Source organism: Myxine glutinosa, chromosome 5 (assembly GCF_964187855.1).
Source record: "Myxine glutinosa chromosome 5, kmMyxGlut1.1, whole genome shotgun sequence".
NCBI lineage: Eukaryota > Metazoa > Chordata > Myxini > Myxiniformes > Myxinidae > Myxine > Myxine glutinosa.
In genome coordinates, this window is record NC_136265.1 from 51,839,680 (window position 1) to 51,859,068 (window position 19,389).

The 19,389-nt window shown below is 42.3% G+C and overlaps 1 protein-coding gene across 1 annotated transcript in view; it reads right to left on the reverse strand.

Moving 5' to 3' along the window:
• LOC137428618 (uncharacterized) overlaps positions 1-19,389 on the reverse strand; it is a 63,919-nt gene that overhangs the window by 10,124 nt on the left and 34,406 nt on the right. Inside the window, exons 7-8 of the mRNA XM_078777292.1 lie at positions 12,749-12,976; positions 5,723-5,785 (exon numbers count right to left, since the gene is read on the reverse strand). Coding sequence (XP_078633418.1) covers positions 5,723-5,785; positions 12,749-12,976 — 291 coding nt within the window. The remainder of the gene's footprint in view (positions 1-5,722; positions 5,786-12,748; positions 12,977-19,389) is intronic.

Sequence of the window (19,389 nt, forward strand, 5' to 3'; positions counted from 1 at the left end):
ATGTGTCTGTTACCGATTTATAAAGTGGGTAATCTTGTGAATAAAATCAATCTTCTTTTTCAGGATTAGCCGTGACGTCCCACCAGGCAGTCAACCGGAAGAGCCATACTGTGCACAGGTTATATACCAAAAATCATATCGCTGTATGAATGATTAAACACAAATAGCGAATAATTTTCAATTTTCCACAAATAAGTCGGGTCGATGTAACCTTGGTGGTTGTAGTAATACAAACCGAGATGGTTTCATGCTACACCGAAATGGCCGAAAGAACCTGAGTTTGTGAGAAATTGGACGAGGTTTGTTTGAAATACCTGAGTGTGAATCAGGCCTCCAAATGTTCGCTTCCGTGCTCGGAATATTTTACATTTTACACGACTGTGGGACACGGCACGGACACTACGGTGGGACACGATGCAGCATGACCACCACTACGGTCGGACACAAACAAGACAATCCTGTAACATACAGGACACCGGGTCAGCCTGCGATGGTGGGACAAAGCATTCGTCAATTGAACGGAAAAACACAACCTACCAATCTGCAGTTAACATGAGATCAGGGTTTCCATCTCGAATAACATCACCATTGTCGCGTTGTTCCTCTTCCTCACTCGCATAACAACGATACGGCTCCACAATTCCCTCGAAAGTGTTTCCATCAATAATTTTGCCTTCAATAGTTTTGTTTCAACATACTGAGAACCTTCAGAGTTGCTAATAACGGTGGAATCAGTCGGAATCCGAGTTTGAAATACACCGTTCTCTATGCAAAGCTGACACTTGGATCAAAGCGAGTTCATAGTGTGACGTCACTGGCGAAACCACAAATCGACAATCCAGGGCTTTTTTTCAACACTATGATTGGCAAAAAATAAAGATTTTTTTTCTCAAAAATAAATAAATACACTGGAACCCCGCTATAACGAACACCAGTATTACGAACTTCCGGATATAACGAACGAACTTCCTGTCCCCCGCATATTTAATGAGATTCTATTGTTTAACGTAAGGCAAATCAATATGGCTACACCGTGCCGTAAACGCAAGATCTTGTCAGTTGAAGACAAGCTCCGTATCATTGATCGTCTCAGTCTTCATGAGAAAGCAGCAAACCATGGTGAGGACAGAAAATTCACCGGGTCCACTGGATGGCTCTATCAGTGGAAAAATCGTCATGGTATACGCGCACTCAAGATTTCCGGGGAAGACAAGTCATGTGACGATGCAGCGGCTGCCGAGTTCATTCCAGAACTGAGAAACATTATCGAATCTGAAGGTTACAGTCCCGATCAGATTTACATTTACAATTACAGAGTTTGTAATTTACAATACAATTTACAGATTTACAATACAAAGAGTTTGTTGTTTTGCATATGAATAGGTGTGATAGTATGGTGATTCGTACGTTATTCAGTATTACGAACACTTCAAAATAACGAACTTTTTTTATGTCTCCCGAGCAGTTCGTTATATCGGGGTTACAGTGTAATTATATTAAATTTTGACCATGATTGATGATTTTCAATGGTTTTCAGAAAAAAAGAAAATTTACATTTGGATTCCCCTTTAAAGATAAATGAGAAATTACATATAACTCGAGAGATGTTCATTAGAGCACAAACCATGCCCCGCAGTGCTGGATATTACAGTCAAGAGTTTCATTTATTCGGGATTTTGTTAAAACGGAGAGAGAATGGCCAACACACGAAAGGCTCACACTGCATCTCCACACATCCAATAATTATGTCATGTCGCAGTTATATATCAATTTTGAAGGTATCGTAAAACCATCAAATTATAACTGTGTTTATTGGGGTAAATCATAGTAATAAATAAACTCAGTACAAGTGCCTGCAACCTGATATACCCTCCAATAATATTAATTTTTTTTATCAGAGTGTTTGCGTTTTTACACTCGTATGCAATCATCAGGTAAAAAAAAACCAAAAAAAAAAACCACCTTTAGAGGCCATTTTTCCCCGCAAGCGGGGGTTGGCCTTTTTCGGGAACCGTGGTTGTTGTTGTTTTTCGGTCCCCTTTTTGAAGCAATGTTTTACGGCTGGATGCCCTTCCTGATGCCAACCCTTTTTGCCGCCTTTAACGACAAACAGGGAATTACCAGTGAACTGGTCCTCAATTAGCCGACCTCGGAAGGATGACAGGCTGAGTCAACCCCCCTGGCATTAATTCAGCGATCGACCGGGATTCGAACCCAGGATCCTAGGATCCTAAGCTGACACCCTAGCCGCTAGCCCAACACCAATCATCAGGTACTTGGGAGTTAAAGCCTAAAGACCCGGGTTTGAAGCATCTCCTAGCCTGATGCATCGCAGGGCATTTTTCGAAGGAAGCAAAATATATGTATAAATATTCAGGATGTCCTGTAAATTATTCAGGATCCACATAAACATTATTACCATTTGGAATGGGATTGCTATTCCTGATTTGTATAAACTTGACAGGAATGGGGCTGACAGGATGGCCGAGAGGTACGCACACTCGCCTCTTCGCTGTGCAGCCTGGATTTGAATCCCGACCAAGCGTTCAACTGTCATCCCGGTGTTTTGCAAGCAGGGTCATTCATTCATAAATTGGGTGCCCTGTCCGTCAACATTAGTTGATGGACATTAAAGATCCCATGGTGTCCTTCGTGAAGAGTATGCAACCCATCACCAGCACCATGGACAAATTCCAAATTCCTGTCCTATCTACTGTTAAAGCAATGACAAACCACCCAGTATAATCCTTGCCAAGAAACAGTCTCTTGACGAGAAAAAAGAAAAGACTATAGGGCTTAGAGAACCTTTTAAGAACGCACAACGCAAACATACATACATACATACATACATACATACATACATACATACATACATACATACATAGTCACGTGAAAAAGTAAGTACACCCCATGTAAAGTTTTGACTTTTTCAACATATTTCAACATACAGCTATTTGATCTTCATTTCAACAATATTGATAGATAACGGTGATATAATATAACAAATATCATGAAATATTTACATTTTGTAGTCCGTTACATTCATTCATTCATTCATTCATTCATTTACATTTTGTAGTCCATTGTATAATTTAAATAAACATAAATGCAAATTTCGCATGTGGAAAAAGTAAGTACACCCCTACATTTATCACTACTTCAAACACATACAATTAGAATCAAAGTGCACCAGCTCAGGTGCAAATGATTAGAACATCGTTAGAGAGGATCTTGGAGGAACCTGTCTTATTTAAACCTCAGACATTTAGTTTGGTTTGCTCTTTGTTGTTGAAGTGTGTGGCGTCACCATGCCGAGATCAAAAGAGCTCTCTGAGGCCTTCAGAAAGAAGGTTATGGATGCCTACGCGTCTGGGAAGGGATTTAAAAAGATCTCCAAACAATTTGAAATCAATCATTCGACTGTCCGGAAGATCATCTACAAGTGTAGAAGATTCCAAACAACTGCCAACTTGTTCAGGCCAGGCCGCCCCAGCAAATTCAGCCCGAGAGCAGACCGCAAGATGCTGAAAGAAGTCTCTAAGAACCCCAGAATGTCATCACGGGACCTACAGGTAGCTCTTGCCACTGTTGATGTCAAAGTGCACGAGTCTACCATTAGAAAGAGGCTGCACAAATTTGATCTACATGGGAGGTGTGCCAGGAGGAAACCTTTGCTGTCCAGAAAGAACACCAGGGCAAGACTAAAGTTTGCCAATGAACACTTAGGCAAAGACCAGCACTTATGGAACAATGTGCTCTGGACAGATGAGTCAAAGGTAGAGCTATTTGGCCACAGTACCAGAAGACATGTTTGGTGAAAACCAAAGACAGCATTTGACCACAAGAACCTGATACCAACTGTAAAGCATGGTGGTGGAAATATTATGGTTTGGGGCAGCTTTGCTGCATCAGGGCCTGGGCAGCTCACCATCATAGAATCCACTATGAATTCTTCATTGTACCAGAGGGTGCTTGAGGATAATGTGAGGCCATCTGTCGGAAAGTTGAAGCTCAACCGAAGGTGGACCTTGCAACATGACAATGACCCTAAATATACCAGTAAATCCACCAAGGAATGGCTGAAAAGAAAGAAATGGAGGGTTCTGGAATGGCCAAGTCAAAGCCTGGACCTAAATCCCATTGAGATGTTGTGGGGGGATTGGAAACGAGCTGTGCATGCAAGAAACCCCTCAAACATCGCACAGCTGAAAGAAAGAATTCTGCATGGAGGAGTGGGCAACAATTTCTCCCAGTCGATGTCAGAGACTGGTAGACAGTTATAAGAAATGCCTACTTGAGGTTGTTTCTGCCAAAGGGGGCAATACCACCTATTAGAGCCAAGGGTGTACTTACTTTTTCCACATGCGAAATTTGCGGTTATGTTTATTTAAATTATACAATGGACAACAAAATGTAAATGTTGCATGATATTTGTTATATTATATCACCTTTATCTATCAATATTGTTCGAATGAAGATCAAATAGCTGTATGTTGAAATATGTTCAAAAAGTCAAAACTTTACATGGGGTGTACTTACTTTTTCACGTGACTGTATGTACGTATGTATGTATGTATGTATGTATGTATGTATATATATTTAGTGTTCTTGCAAAACACAGAACTGTACTTTTTTCAGCAAGTGATGTGCAAACCCGACCCACACAGGGGGTGGGTACCCTGCCAGTGAATAATGAATGAATGAATGAATGATCGTTTTATGGCCATTTTCCCTGCTAAAGCGGGGGTTAGCCTTGCGGGCCCCATGACAATCATGGTTCCCTGTTTGAGGCAATGTTTTTATGGCCGGATGCCCTTCCTGACGCCAACCCTTGGTCGCCTCTTATGATGCGCAGGGATACGGTGTACCGATTCTAAATCGGGGTACACACCGGGATCATTCATCCCAGCAAGCTGGTACTCAATTTGCCGACCTCGGAAGGATGACAGGCTGAGTCAACCCCCTTGGCGTTAATTCAGCGATCGATCGGGATTCGAACCCAGGATCCTAGGATCCCAAGCTGGCACCCTAACCGCTAAGCCAACACCAGGTTTAACCCTGCCAGTCATGTATATAAAACCGAAAAATACAGATGGACGGTGAACCCTCATCGAGGTGAAGCCTCGGTCGACCCATGTGCATGTCTATTAATTACATACTGTTTGAACCCGAGTACGTCTATTAATTACTTATTATTGGACCATGACTATGTCCATTAAGTACATCAATAAATTACAGACTAGTGGAACATACCTTTTAGAAATTTAGATCTTTTAGATCATTGTAAGACCCTTTAGGTCATTTTAAGACCCTTTGAAACAAGACCCCTTGATCCTATAGGCCCATTGACCCTTCTTAGATACTTTAGAAATATTTGACTCCTGAAGACCTTTACACTCCTTGGAGCACTTAGACCCCTTAGCTGTTAGACCTTTCAGATATTTAGACCGTATCGACCCTCTTTGGATACTTTAGACCTCTTTAAACCAATTAGACCTTATAGACCTCTTAAGACCTTTTGCACCTTATCACCCTTACACACATTATAACTGGAGACCCATTAGACGCATACCACACAAACATCTACAAAGTATTCTTGCAATAGAGACGATACTTTTTTCAGCAAGCAATGTGCAATCTCCACCCACCCGGAGGGTGGACACACCGTTAGTTATCATAGACAATAAAACTACAACATCAGAAATGTGAATGTGGTTCAAACCTTCGTCTTGAGGGAACGAATCATCAACAAACTCTGACTTTACCTTCACTTTTGCAATCAAATCTGAAACAAAAACAATCCATTTTTAAACCAAGCATTGAAAGACAGAGATTAGAATTTTTTTTTAACATTTTTATCATTTCCATTATAAACAAAAACTCATTTTAGAATCTCAACAATTTTTCTTTTCTGTTAAAATGATATTGTGGGTTGCCGAGTATTTTATGGTCTAGCTAATGGTGGTGGTATACAAGCAACCAGTTCTCGGGAGCAGAAACCGAAGTAATATTTATAAATAAATAAATAAAAAGAGCCAACACGACAAGCAAGTTGAGTTTTGCGGTGAGATTGGAAGAGTTTATAAGTGGGATTGCTTTAGACTTGACTCTGTCAGGTAAATAGGTAGAGCTTGAACCTCCCCCAATGCAAGCGCAGTGCTCTGGACAAGGGCGAATTAATCCTTCACATAATCGGAGAACTGTTCAGACGAGAAGAATCTTCAACATCTGAACAGGACTCCGTTTCTTAAAGGCAGCCTTAGCTATTTGTACAGTGAGGTTTCCAAGATAGATTTGACGTTATAGTTATTCCACGTATATTTACTGTGTTGAGTGGTAACAGGAGATGGGGAAGTGGCAAAGGGTTTTAAAAGGGGAAATGGGAAGAAATTGAGTTTCAGAAGCATTAAACTTCACTTGATTACATTTTCCCCACAAAGAAATCCTGTCAAAATCCGAATTTAGTCATAGAGGTAGTTGTGATGAAACGATATGTGGATAAAGCAAAATATGGAGTGGATAAGAATCATTTCCCTGAATATGGGACAATAAAGATTTATTATTATATGAAAAAAGTATAGGAATGCAATATTGAGTAGTCCACAGAAAAATGCATTTGGTTATCATCAATTTTTTTTGCATCATCAATTTTTCAACAAACAATCCCCCTTCTGGTGAAACTCCTAAAATACAGGATCACTGCTCACCTGCACTCATTAATTCGCTCCTCCTTTTTCCCCATCTGCAGAATGAACCTGCACATTCTCTTCAATCTCATTTTTCTCCCCAAGTCTTTGAGACAGCTGTTCACCACCATCTCAGATCATCCCCCATATAAAACCATGATCTTTTCTTCCCCTGTTGAACCACCTCCTTCCCCCGCAGGGTGAGATGGAATCCTGCGCAATTCTATGAAGCCTTCTGGGACCTATTGGGCCTGAACTGCTTGGCCTTTTAATTGATAGCCTACGATCAGGCTCACTACCATTTAGTTGCCATCGGGTTGTAATTACCCTCATACCTTGGAAAGGAGATCTTCAGCAACTGAAAAATTGGCATCCAATTTCGTTCCTTTGCATGGACTACAAAATACTTTCAAAAGTTCTTCCCCCCCAAAAAAAAAAACCCGTCTTAAGCCTGTGATTGGGGAGATTGTACAACCCGATCAATCCTATTGTATCACTAAAAGAACAATACATCACAGCATTTTTATTGCACGTGACATGATTGGCATTTGTACCGTTGAACAAATAAATGTTGGTCTCGTGTTTTTAGATCAAGAAAAAATATTTTGATACAATTTATCAATTTTGTATTACATCAATTGTTCACGACATTAAATTATTACATCAATTGTTCACGACATTAAATTATTACATCAATTGTTCACATTGCACGGCATTAATTGTATCAATTTTGTAAAATATTTTGATACAATTTGATACAAATACAGTGGAACCTTGACTTACGAGTGCCCCAACTTACGAGTTTTTCGAGATACGAGCCGTCGCTCGGGCGGTTTATTGCTTTGAGATGCGAGCCGAGATCCGAGTTACGAGCTTTCGCCACCCGGTCACGTGGTTATCTTGCCGTTCAAGTACAGTACGTATCTCTGTCGTATAGCGCTGCGTTTTTGTTTTCGCATTTTGGTTATTTTGAGTTTACGCCGCCAGGTAGGTTCTGGTCACGTGGTTATCTTGCCGTTCAAGTACAGTACGTATCTCTGTCGTATAGCGCTGCGTTTTTGTTTTTGCATTTTGGTTATTTCGGAAAATTTCATGTTCATGTCGAACATTTCATGTTCATGTTTTCATGTTCATGCCATGCCAGGCCACAACTTGTTCAGAGTGCCGGCGATAGCTCGCCTTCTCTTTGTGGAAAACACGGTGAGATCCTTAACATCCAACAACTAATGGGACGCAAACGGGGCGCCCAGTTTAGCGGTACACACATTGATGAATCACCCTGCCTGTGATTCACCCATGACAGGTTATAGCTGGGTCGGGATTCAAACCCAGGCTGGACAGTTTAGACTTTAGAGTCAAGTGTGCGTACCTCCAGTCCAGGCCATCCTGCCAACTTGTATGCTGCATACAGGTGAAATATAAAGCGCGAGATATTTTTATATATACTGTATATTTTTTTAAAAATTGGTGTGGTTTTTGGGGTGCTGGAACGGATTAATAGCATTTCAATGCATTTCAATGGGGAAATTTGATTTGAGATACGAGCAATTTGAGTTACGAGCTCGGTCACGGAACGAATTAAACTCGTAAGTCAAGGTTCCACTGTATTTTGATACAATCAAGAAAAAATATTTTCATACAATTTATCAATGTTATCTCCTTGCTGTTTTACGGGGGTTTAGTTTTGGGGAAAATTTTATTTGTCACATCAAATAAATATGAATAATAATATTTTTCGTTTGTTCAAAGTAAATAATATTTTATGTCAGCCATTCTCTGTTACTCAGGGTATTCATCAAGGGTGCCTTGTGTCTGGCCTCTTATATTCCCTTTCAATCGAGTCTCTGCTAAAATCGTTTGCGCACACGGCTTCGTGGTTTTTCTCCTCTGCCGTTGGCAAATGCTGTGGAGACCACTGCTTACGTGGATGAGTTCTGTGTAATTGTACATTCTAATGAGAATGTCTCCACCTTGGTCCAGTCTATCAATGAGTTTAGATTGGCTCGCTCAACAAAGGTTAACTGGCAAGAGCAAGGCTCTTTACTTAAGTCCACGGAAAGGTATCTCCCCTCCGACCCTGCCAGGGCAGCTTGAGTGGGCACATGATGAATGTACTACCTATGGGTCTTTCTCAGCACTCAAGATTCTATTTAAAAAACATAGGGGCAATACCCTGGTGCTCGCCAGGTATAATAAACAGTATACTGCATGACTAAAGGTATTTTAAACCAATTTCAATGGTTGCTAGAAGACAGGGCAGCATGTAGTTGTAGAATCATACTAACATAATCATAAGACTTTAAACAAACAAACAAAAAAATACCTATTTTGGGGGGCAACACCCCAGTAGACCCCTCAGGACACGATTTTTTTTAATGCCGTGAACAAAAAACATTGGCACATCACTGGTGATGAAGGTTGTGGTCAAGTTTTATTGGAATTGCTTGTGTAGTTTCAGAGAAGAAAGCAAATACCTATTTTGGGGGGTCAAACGTGGATCCACTTTGACCCCCGGTAAACCGCTTTGACCCCGACTTTTTTAATGCTGTGAACAAACTTTAGTCACAACATAACAAATATAATTTGTGCCAAATTTAATCCCAATCCCATCAGCGGTTTCGGAGAAGAAGTTGCAAGTGTTTACAGACTGACTGACTGACGGACGGACGGACGGACAACGCGCCATCGAATGGGCTCCCCTAAACTTCGTTCCAGGTGAGATAAAAACTGGGAATCACAGATTACTAAAACTGAGCAGCAGCTGCTCAAATGGAGGGGCCTATTGAGACAGGTTTCCTATCGGGATTGTGCTCTGGTCATTACCAACATCGTGGCATCAATGCTGTGGCATAGTTTTATATATGTTGTTGCAGTTCTGAGAAATGTACATATATGATTAATAAAGGTTAAAGGTTTTGCCCCCATAGTTAGTCCACATGCAACACGTAGGTCACCTTAGAACGTTAGTTATTTCTTAGTATATGTGAGATAAGGCCATTTCCAATATAGTTCAGGAGCGTATGTAATCCCGTGGGATTTTGATGTTTATTTTGTATTCTTTGCGGGAAATCATTAATTATGATGTGAGTAAGGGGAAAAAATTTGGCGCCAATTTTTTCGAGTATGTTTGCATATTTTTTATGCAAATTAGGTATGACGTCATAATTCGTAAATAAAAATTAAACGATGTAAATTTTCTCTGCAAAATATGATACAAATTTAATTTTGTGGACCCTATGCATAGATTTTAGCGGACATTGTCTGTATTCAGTATCTTATCTATATAATAATAGCGTAAGGACTCGACTTTGTTATCCCTTTTACGCCGCACCCAGTCACCCGATGCCCACGGCACTAATGGATCTACGATCTACGAACCGCGCTCTTTGTTTATCACGTACAGACATACTCGAAAAATCTGAATTAGCCGACGTTGGGGCCCAAAAGCATCCGATTAACGTCCGATACGATAACCTTGGTTCATGATAACCTTCAAGTGGCTGCATCAATGGTCAATTCAGCATGTCAAGAGCGCAAGTATGACGAATTAGACAACCGACACAAGCAATTACTAGCTGTGGTAGATGTCTCTTTAATGGACAAGCTGAATGAATTTGATGCAAAGATGGAAACAAGTCATCCTACTTTCAAATTTGCCAGAGATTACATGAAATTTGTGGCTTGGATATGGATGTTCATTCATGCAACACGTGAAGGCAATTGGAAATTGCATCTAGAATCGCTTAGAGCATTGTGTAAGTACTTCTTCGCACATGATAGACAAAACTATGCCCGCATGGTTCCACTGTATTTGGCACAGATGGAGAAATTGGAAACAAATGATCCCGATATCTATACAGAATTCATGGCTGGCAACTTCTGCGTCTACAAAAATGAAGTCCCTTTCTGCGCAATAGGCCCAGGTCATGGCATTGAACAGGAGAACAAAGTCATGAAGATCCTTGGAGGTTTGAAAGGGCTAACACAGCAACCGGCAGCTATGGCCAGATGGTTTCTGATTGCACCTGAGCTAAGTTGCTTGGTCAATGAAGCTGAGCATTTTTTTTTTTTTTTTTTTTTTGTATACAAGATCGAGGCCCCAGTGATCGCCCAGCTTACCCATATAATTGTCCGATCCGCGCCAACGACACGCGGAGAGCTTGCCTGCCGTCTACCATCGTCTTCGTGGTACGAGTCGGGGACAGGAGCGAGCCTTTGGACCATCGCCTGACCATCTACAAACCCCGTGTGAGTCTGAGTCTGAGTGCGAGCGGGCCCGTGTCCAGGGATAAGTTAAGACCATATAAGGCTGCCCTGTGTATCTGCTTCTTCTTCTTCACTGTACATTGCTTCTTCTTCTTCACTGTACATTGCTTCTTCTTCTTCACTGTACATTGCTTCTTCCTCTTCATTATACAAAGTGTAATAAATTCCTTGTTATTCCCGTTTCCTCTTAATACGACCGTTTAGTGATTTCTCAATTGGGTAAGCGTGGCACGATCACAACCGCTCAAATCGGTGTTAGTACCTGTTAATGGCCCGAATCGCGGCTCGCTACCGCTCGGCATTCCCATCTAAAACCATGGTTCGGGCGGGGTTATTTCCTTGCTTCATGGCCGGCGTTAGTAATTAGGTAATACGAATTCGGCTTACGACCCTACCTAACGTTGTCCGGAAGGAACGTCATAGCCCCGGATCGCGTCAGCTAGATAACAGACAAGGGGATTAATCCCCCCTTGGTAAGGGGAAGGCCGACGTTTGAGATCTGCAACAATATAGTGTCGTGCAAGGTACTCCGAGGTAGTGTGTAACTGTAGTGCAGGGTAAGATTGGAAGTCTTTATAGCCTTTTACGGGTAATCTCTGTACCTTATTGCCTTGGTATTACACAGTAATCTCTATACCTTTTGGTATTACACAGCAATCTCTGTACCCTTTGCCCTCAGTATTACACAGCAAACTCTGTACCCCTTATCCTCAGTATTACACCATAATCTCTGTACCCTTTGCCCTCGGTATTACACGGTAATCTTTCTCCTTTGCCCCCAGTATTACACGGTAATCTCTGTACCCTTCGTCCTCAGTATTACACGGTAATCTCTGTACCCTTTGTCCTCTGTATTACACGGCAATCCCTGTACCCTTTGCCCTCAGTATTACACGGCAATCTCTGTAGCCTTTGCCCTCAGTATTATACGGTAATCAGTGTACCTTTTACCTCAGTATTACACTAATCTGTACCCTTTTGTCTCAGTATTACACGGTAATCTCTACAATTTTACCTCAGTTTTCCCCAACTTATAGTTACTAGGGCATGCCCGTACTATATATAAGCTAGGACGTGCCCGTACGTGGGTGCCCGTTCCTTGCCAAAAAAAAAAAAAAAAAAAAATTTGTGTTGGGGTGTGTGTGTGTAAACATCCTAGGGCGTGCCCGTACGTGGGTGCAAAAAAACATGCGTGCAAACAACAACAACAAAAAAAAACTTTGAAACCACGTGGCAGTAACGACCACAGAACCCCCCTCCCTCTATTTACATGAATGGTTTGGTCCATTCGCAACGACCACAGAACCCCCCCCTCTATTTACATGAATGGTTTGGTCCATTCGCAAAGCCAAAGCGAACGACCACAGAACCCCCCCCCTCTATTTACATGAATGGTTTGGTCCATTCGCAAAGCCAAAGCGAACGACCACAGAACACCCCCCCCCCCCCCTCTATTTACATGAATGGTTTGGTCCATTCGCAAAGCCAAAGCGAACGGCGAACGGCTAAATCGCCATAGCTCGGTAAGTACTTGTCCGATTAATTTCAAACCTTGAAAAGGCACATCCTCGGGTCCCCAGCAATATACCTGGCAAGTTTCAAGTATATCGGACCGGTAGTTGTCGAGAAACAGCGGTCACAGACAAACACACGTACAAACGTACAAACAAACACACAGAGATTACTGGAATTATAGATAGATAGTATCATGAGATTCCCCATATAAATGAGTTCCTGAAATAGTAGAACCAGACACGGTAACGTGAAGAACAAGGTGCAGAGAAAACTACACCTACCGGGTCCCGGGTCCTCATCCTCGGGTGGACCGACCCTGGACCCGCGATCTGAGGGAGAATCTCCCGGAACGACCGAGTTTCCTCCATCGGAACCGCTCGTGGATCCTGGGAGGTTCGATCTGTGATCTTCACCGGAGAGATCTCGGTTCATGGTGCACCGCACCGGAGGGAACTGTAACTGTAAGGTCGGGACGGACGGGTATGGCGTGTAGTAAGTAAGGTACAGTGCTGTAAGGTAATATTGAATTGAATAATACTGAATAACTGAATTATTATGAACTGAAATTATTATGAAATAATAATTGAAATGAAATTATTATGAATTATGAACTGAAATACTGAATAACTGAATAACTGAATAATATTCTGAATAACTGAATAATACTGAATAACTTCTACAAAGTTAAAGACTAAAGTACAGTGCTGTAAGTGTGAGGTAGAATGTCGTACAGTACGGTACTGTAAGGTGTAGTGTAAGGTACTGTTAGGTAGAGTGTAACATAATTGTACACTAGCACTACGGTACACGAGTACTGACCGTGCGGTAAAAACAAACCACGTGCTGTGTACCTTCTCCAAACGATGGTATTCACGATTTGAAGTCGGCAGAAGGGCAGATTCTCCACGTTAATCACGTGACCTCTATAATTGGGACGAGATTGGATTAAAAACGTTTTTTCATTGTTGAATTGGTCGATATGGGTTTTGTATCGGTGACCCGGTGTCAATTAACCCCCTCCCCATCGGATTTAGATCCCGCCCCTTCCCCTTTTCGAGTTTCGTTGTTTCAGGGAAGACTCGAAATTATTGTCGATTTTATTTTTCATTCCTTTTCCTTCACATTTGGTTGAAGAGTGATTTTAATTGGCTGCCTGCTGTCCTGTTGGAGTTGGAGCATTAGTTTGCCTTTCACCCGGAAGTCCGGATGTGCTTGTAGTTGTAGTACCAGGGCGGGGAATGTATGTTCGTTATTATTATTGCCAAATTATACTAATATTATTTTTGTGGGTAATATTATTAGTTTTAATTAATATATGCTTGTTACAATGTTAACAGTTTTTGTTATAAATTTTGTAATTATAATTCCATGCTGTGGAAGGACCTATTAAGCTGATGTATACACCTCAACATGGCGCACGTTTAAAACGTTAGAATTCTTCCGGATTCTTTGTAGTTCAAAAGCCCTCCTCACCTCCTTAATATTCCCTCACCGAAAAATGATTTCCTTCACTGTTCTTGTTTAAATGTTGAATCAAAATAACTATTTCACAAGTACAGATACATTCAAAGTACACCGGCCCCATGCCAAATAATTAAATATCCAACGGCGCCCGGCAATACCGCAGTGCAGCTCATAGAGGCGGCATTGGGAGGGAGAGGTGTACAATAATTGAATGATTAATTGCATAATTAAAATCAATAAAAGATTATCACAAAATATTTTCTTAATCAATTGGCTAAGAGCATAACTAAACCACTCGTGCTTCATCCGAAGATGTATCTTTTAGAAATTTAATTAAATAAGTCATTAATAAAAAAAATTAAATAAATAATTGATTAGTCGATAAATAATTAATCTATTAAATGATTAATCAATAAATCAAAAATATCCTTGATAGCCACATCACTTGGTCACTGTCATGTCCAAATATTAGCTTCCGAGCTCAAAAGGTGCCTGAGATATTGCCCCCAGATGAGAAAGAAAATAAATAAATGATTAATAATGAAAATAAGTAAATAATAATAAAAATAAAAATTAAAGTTAATCATTTGGCTAATATAATACATAAACCACCACAATTTCATCCGAATCTAACTTTAAATTAATTAAGTCATTCATCGAATAATTTAATAATTTATCGATTAATTAATTAATCAATAAATCAAAAATACCCTTTCCAGCCAAATCACCTGGTCATTGTCATATCCAAATATCAGCTTCCAAGCTCAAAAGGTGCCTGAGCCCTTGCCCAGATGAGAAAGAAAGTAAATAAATAATTAATAATGAAAATTAACAAATAATAATCATTAAAAATTTCAATAATTAATCATTTGGCTCAGAGAACACGTAAACCACCAACATTTCATCTGAATCTGTAACTAAAAAAAAAAAAAAAAAAAATTTGTTTTTTAGTCAATCGAATTATAAATATAATGAATGTGGTCTGTTGAGATGAAAATTTAACTCTTTGGCCTGAATGGAAAGTGCTACGTCTGGCAGGAAATGAGCACAGCTCATCACCCATCTAACACCATCCCTACCGTGCAGCATGTAGGTTGCAGCATCATTCTATGGGGATGCTTTTCAGCAGCAGGGACTGGCAAACTTGTAAGGATAGAGGGAACGCTGGATGGAGCCAAATGCAGGCAAATGCTTGAGGAGAACCTGCTTCAGAGTGCAAAAGACCTTAAGACTGCAGCGAAGATTTACATTCTAGCAGGACAATGACCCGAAGCATACAGCCAAAGCAACACTGGAATGGCTGCAGAACAAGAACGTGAAAGTTCTTCAGTGGCCTTGCCAATTCCCAGACTTGAATCCCATTGGGAATCTGTGGAAAGACTTGAAGATTGCTGTTCACCGACGCTCCACATCCAACTTGACAGAGCTTGGTCAAATCTGCAAGGAAAAATGGGAGAAACTCCCCAAATCCAGATGTGCAAAGCTGATACAGACATACCCAAGAAGACTCAAAGATGTAATCACTGCCAAAGGCACTTCTACGAAGTTTTTTTTGGGGGGGATACAAGATCGAGGCTCGTGAAAGAGCTAACATTAATCACACAAAAAGTCAAACCGACACATAAAACACAAAATAAGGGGAGCGGTAGACAAGATGGGGAGAGAGGGGGAAGGACACAAACACAACATTTGAGAGCAGGGACATGGAGAGATCTGTGGGAGGGAGAGGGCTTGGGAGGAGGTGGGAGAGGTACAAAACATATGGACACTGCAAGGACTTCCAGGACAAAAAGTTGGAATTTCAAAAAAGTGTATCTGGGGTGAATTAGCGGGGGTAGAAAAGATCAAGGTTTTGGATGAGGGAAGATAAGAGATGGTTGTGAACAGCTGTTTTAAAGACCTGGAGGGAAGAGTGGGATTGAAGGGAGTGGGGAAGTTTGTTCCAGAGGCGGGAGAAAAGAGGAATGAAAGAGTGAAGGTGAGCAGAGAGCCTAGATTTTGGTAGTTCAACCATAAGAGGGTTTCTGGCAGATCTTGTGCGACCTGCAGAAATATTTGGGGGACAGAGCACAGAGAGAGCTGGGGAGCAAGGCCAGAGAGGACTCGGTAGAAGACAGAAAGACCACCAACCTGCCTGCGTTGAGTGAGTGATGGGCCCTCGGAGTTAGCTTCATCGGAGGAGATTCCAATGATTCTGAAAGCTTTGGTTTCAACAGCATAAAGCTGAGCTAGGTGTGAGGCAGGAGCACCGGCCCAGAGGGGGTAACAGTATTCCATTGAGCTGCGGATGAAAGCCTTGTATGTGGTGAGGAGCTCAGGTGTGCCAAGGAAGGACTTCGCACGATGGAGGATGCCCAGTCGGCGACTGGCTTTGGAGGCCAGCTTGGAAATGTGGTTTTCCCAGGAAAGATCATGGCAGATAGTGAGACCCAAAAGCTTGAGCGACAGAACTTCTTGGAGAGGATTGTTGAGAAAGTAGATGGGAGGGTTTTCCAGTCGGTCTTTTCGGAGAGACATAGTAAGAGTGTGAGATTTGTCAGAAATGAAAGACATGTTCCACTTGTTTGACCAGTCTGTGATTTTGTCCAGGTCTGCAGAGAGCCAGGAGGCTGCAGACGGCCGATCTGAGGGATGAGGAATGGAGTGGCAGAGAGTGGAGTCATCAGCAAAGAGATAGAGAGGATTTTCCAGAGTGTTGGAGTGATCATTGATGAAGACCAGAAAAAGCACAGGGCCCAGAACACTGCATTGGGAAACTCCAGCCTGAACAGGAAGGGGAGATGAGAGAAATCCATTCAGGGCCACACGTTGACTACGACCAGAGAGGAAGTCCGCAAGCCATGCATGGAGATTTCCATGGATACCATAGGAGGAGAGTTTGGTGAGCAGAGCCGGGTGCCAGACCGTATCGAAGGCACGTGATATGTCAAGAGAGACAGCTCTGATTTCCTGTTTGGCATTGAGGACCTCTATCCATTGTTGAGACAGCAGAAGCAACATGTCCAGAGAAGAATGACCTGGTCTGAATCCAAATTGATGATCGGAGATCAAGCCATTGGAGAAAAGGAAGGATTTGATATCCGAAAGTATTGATTTTCAGATATCATTTCGTATTTTCGTATCGACTCCGTATTGACTCGCAATAGACTACTTATGCAAATTAGATATTTCTTCGGTTGATAAAATTAGGTTTATAAAATGCAACCTGTTTCTCTATTTGTGGAAGTGTCCTGCAAATTATTTCTATTCATGGCTGTGTTCCTCAAATTTACCGTTTTTCAGGGGTGCAAAAAAAAAAAATTCACGAGCTGCTAGCTTGACATTTATAAAACCCATCTTTCACCAGCCATGCATAAAGCAGCCTGACAATGCAAAAAACATCTTCTACGAGCCGCTAGCACAGTGGTTCTTAACCTTTTTAAAGGCGCCGAACCCCCAACGAAACCCACCGAACACTCGCGGAACCCCTCAAATTTGACAAAAAAAATTAAGAAGAATTGCATCTTAATGCGTTTTCTGTTCTTCTTTTCGGGAGGCGATCTGGGAAATGCGTGGTTTTGTTTTGGCAAGGGCCACCCTCAAATCATTTTCGCATGCAAGCCTGCTCCTTTTCTTTGTTTTAATGTCCACCAGTTTCGAAAACGCATGCTCGCAGAGATACGTTGTAATGAACGGCGTGAGGATCTCAAGGGCAATTTTAGCGATGTGAGGATACCCTTCCATTTGGCGGCACCAAAATGTTGAGAGCGTTGTTGTGCCGAAGAGTTGTTGTTGAGTCTGGCTCTGCTGAAGTTCGATGAGGTCGTCGAGGTATTGGTCGTTGACATCTACCGTTGCAACGTCGAAAGTAAACGGCTGCCGCACCCATGCTGGGTATTGCTCTTGGTCGGGGAAGTAGCCGTCGAATGACTTTCCCAGCTCATCCAAGTGCGTGGCAATCGCTTGCGTCAGCTCCCCGGTACAGCAGTGCCTCCAACTTCAGACTCATCTTCGATCCCGCTCACACACTCGTACAGTACCGAAAAGTTCGCAAAGTTGTCGTTCTCTGTTCGCCGCCTCCACAACGGTAACTTCTTTCGGAAAGCGCTCAGCTTTTCTTCAGATTCGATGACATTCACTCCACCGCCCTGCATCTGGCAATTGAGATGATTGAGTGCGTCGAAGATGTCAGCCAAGTACGGCAAGGCGAGGATGAACTCTGACTCTTGGAAGTGTGTTGCATGGCAATGCTGGTGTTCTCACAAAAACAGGGCTAATTCTACACGCAAGGCAAAAACACGGCTCACTACCTTCCCTCGTGATAACCATCGAACGTTAGAGTGGTACAGAAGGACTTCAAATTCAGAGCCGATTTCATTGCACAGCTCTTTGAAGATGAGATGATTCAGAGCACGGCTTCGCACATAATTCACAGTTTCAACGACGATTTTCAGAACATTGGCCAGTTTTGGAGGCCGGGTTTTTGTTGCCAGCGCGTGTCTGTGCAGGACGCAGTGCGTGACGATGATGTGTGGTGCATCGGCCTTCACCAGCGCTCCAAAACCGGAGTTGCATCCCAGCATGGCTGGAGCTCCGTCCGAGCAAACTCCAGAGACCATGTTCCACGAGAGGCCGTTGCTTCAGAAGAAGTCATCCACAAGCTTCTTCACGTCAGCTGCCTGGAGCTCCGTCCGAGCAAACTGCAGACACCATGTTCCACGAGAGGCCGTTGCTTCTGAAGAAGTCGTCCACAAGCTTCTTCACGTCAGCTGCCTTTGTCATTGTTGTGAGAGGCTTGCAGAACAGAAAGTCTTCCTTGATCTCGTCTCCTTTGACATAACGCACAAATAAGATGAGCTGGCTCAAATTCGAAATGTCGGTGGTCTCGTCAGGTTGAAGGCTGAATTTCGTCGGGCTCGCGACTAAATCTGCAACTACCTGGGCGAGGATGTCGTCGCTCATGTTCGCTCATGTCGTCGATTCTGCATCTGATGGTGTCATTTGAGAGTGGAACGAGAGACAACTTGTTTTCAGCAGCTTTTCCCAGCATGATGTTGGCCATCTTCAACGCGGCCGGTTTGATGAGTGTCTCGCCAACGGTGTGCGGTTTGCCCTGCTTTGCGATCAGGTATGCAACTTCATACGACGCGGTGAGGATCAGTTTGTCAATTGGAACGAAGCCGAGAGTGGGCAAGGTAGCACTTGCGTCAAATCTGACTCTCTTCAATTTGAATTAATCCAGCATTGCGTCTTTGTACAGCCCCGCGCCGTGCAGTTTTTTGAAGTGTTCCTGTAGTTTTGCTGGTGCTCGGCTGGAGTTGCTCAACTTGACATTGCAAAGCATGCATTGAGGACGCTGACTTCCATCCCATTCCGTCAAACACGTGAACCCGTACCGCACGTAATCCTCCGACCACTTCCTTTTTTTGCTCGACATACTGCAAAAAAAGAAAATAAAAAGTAACAAACTGATCTTAAT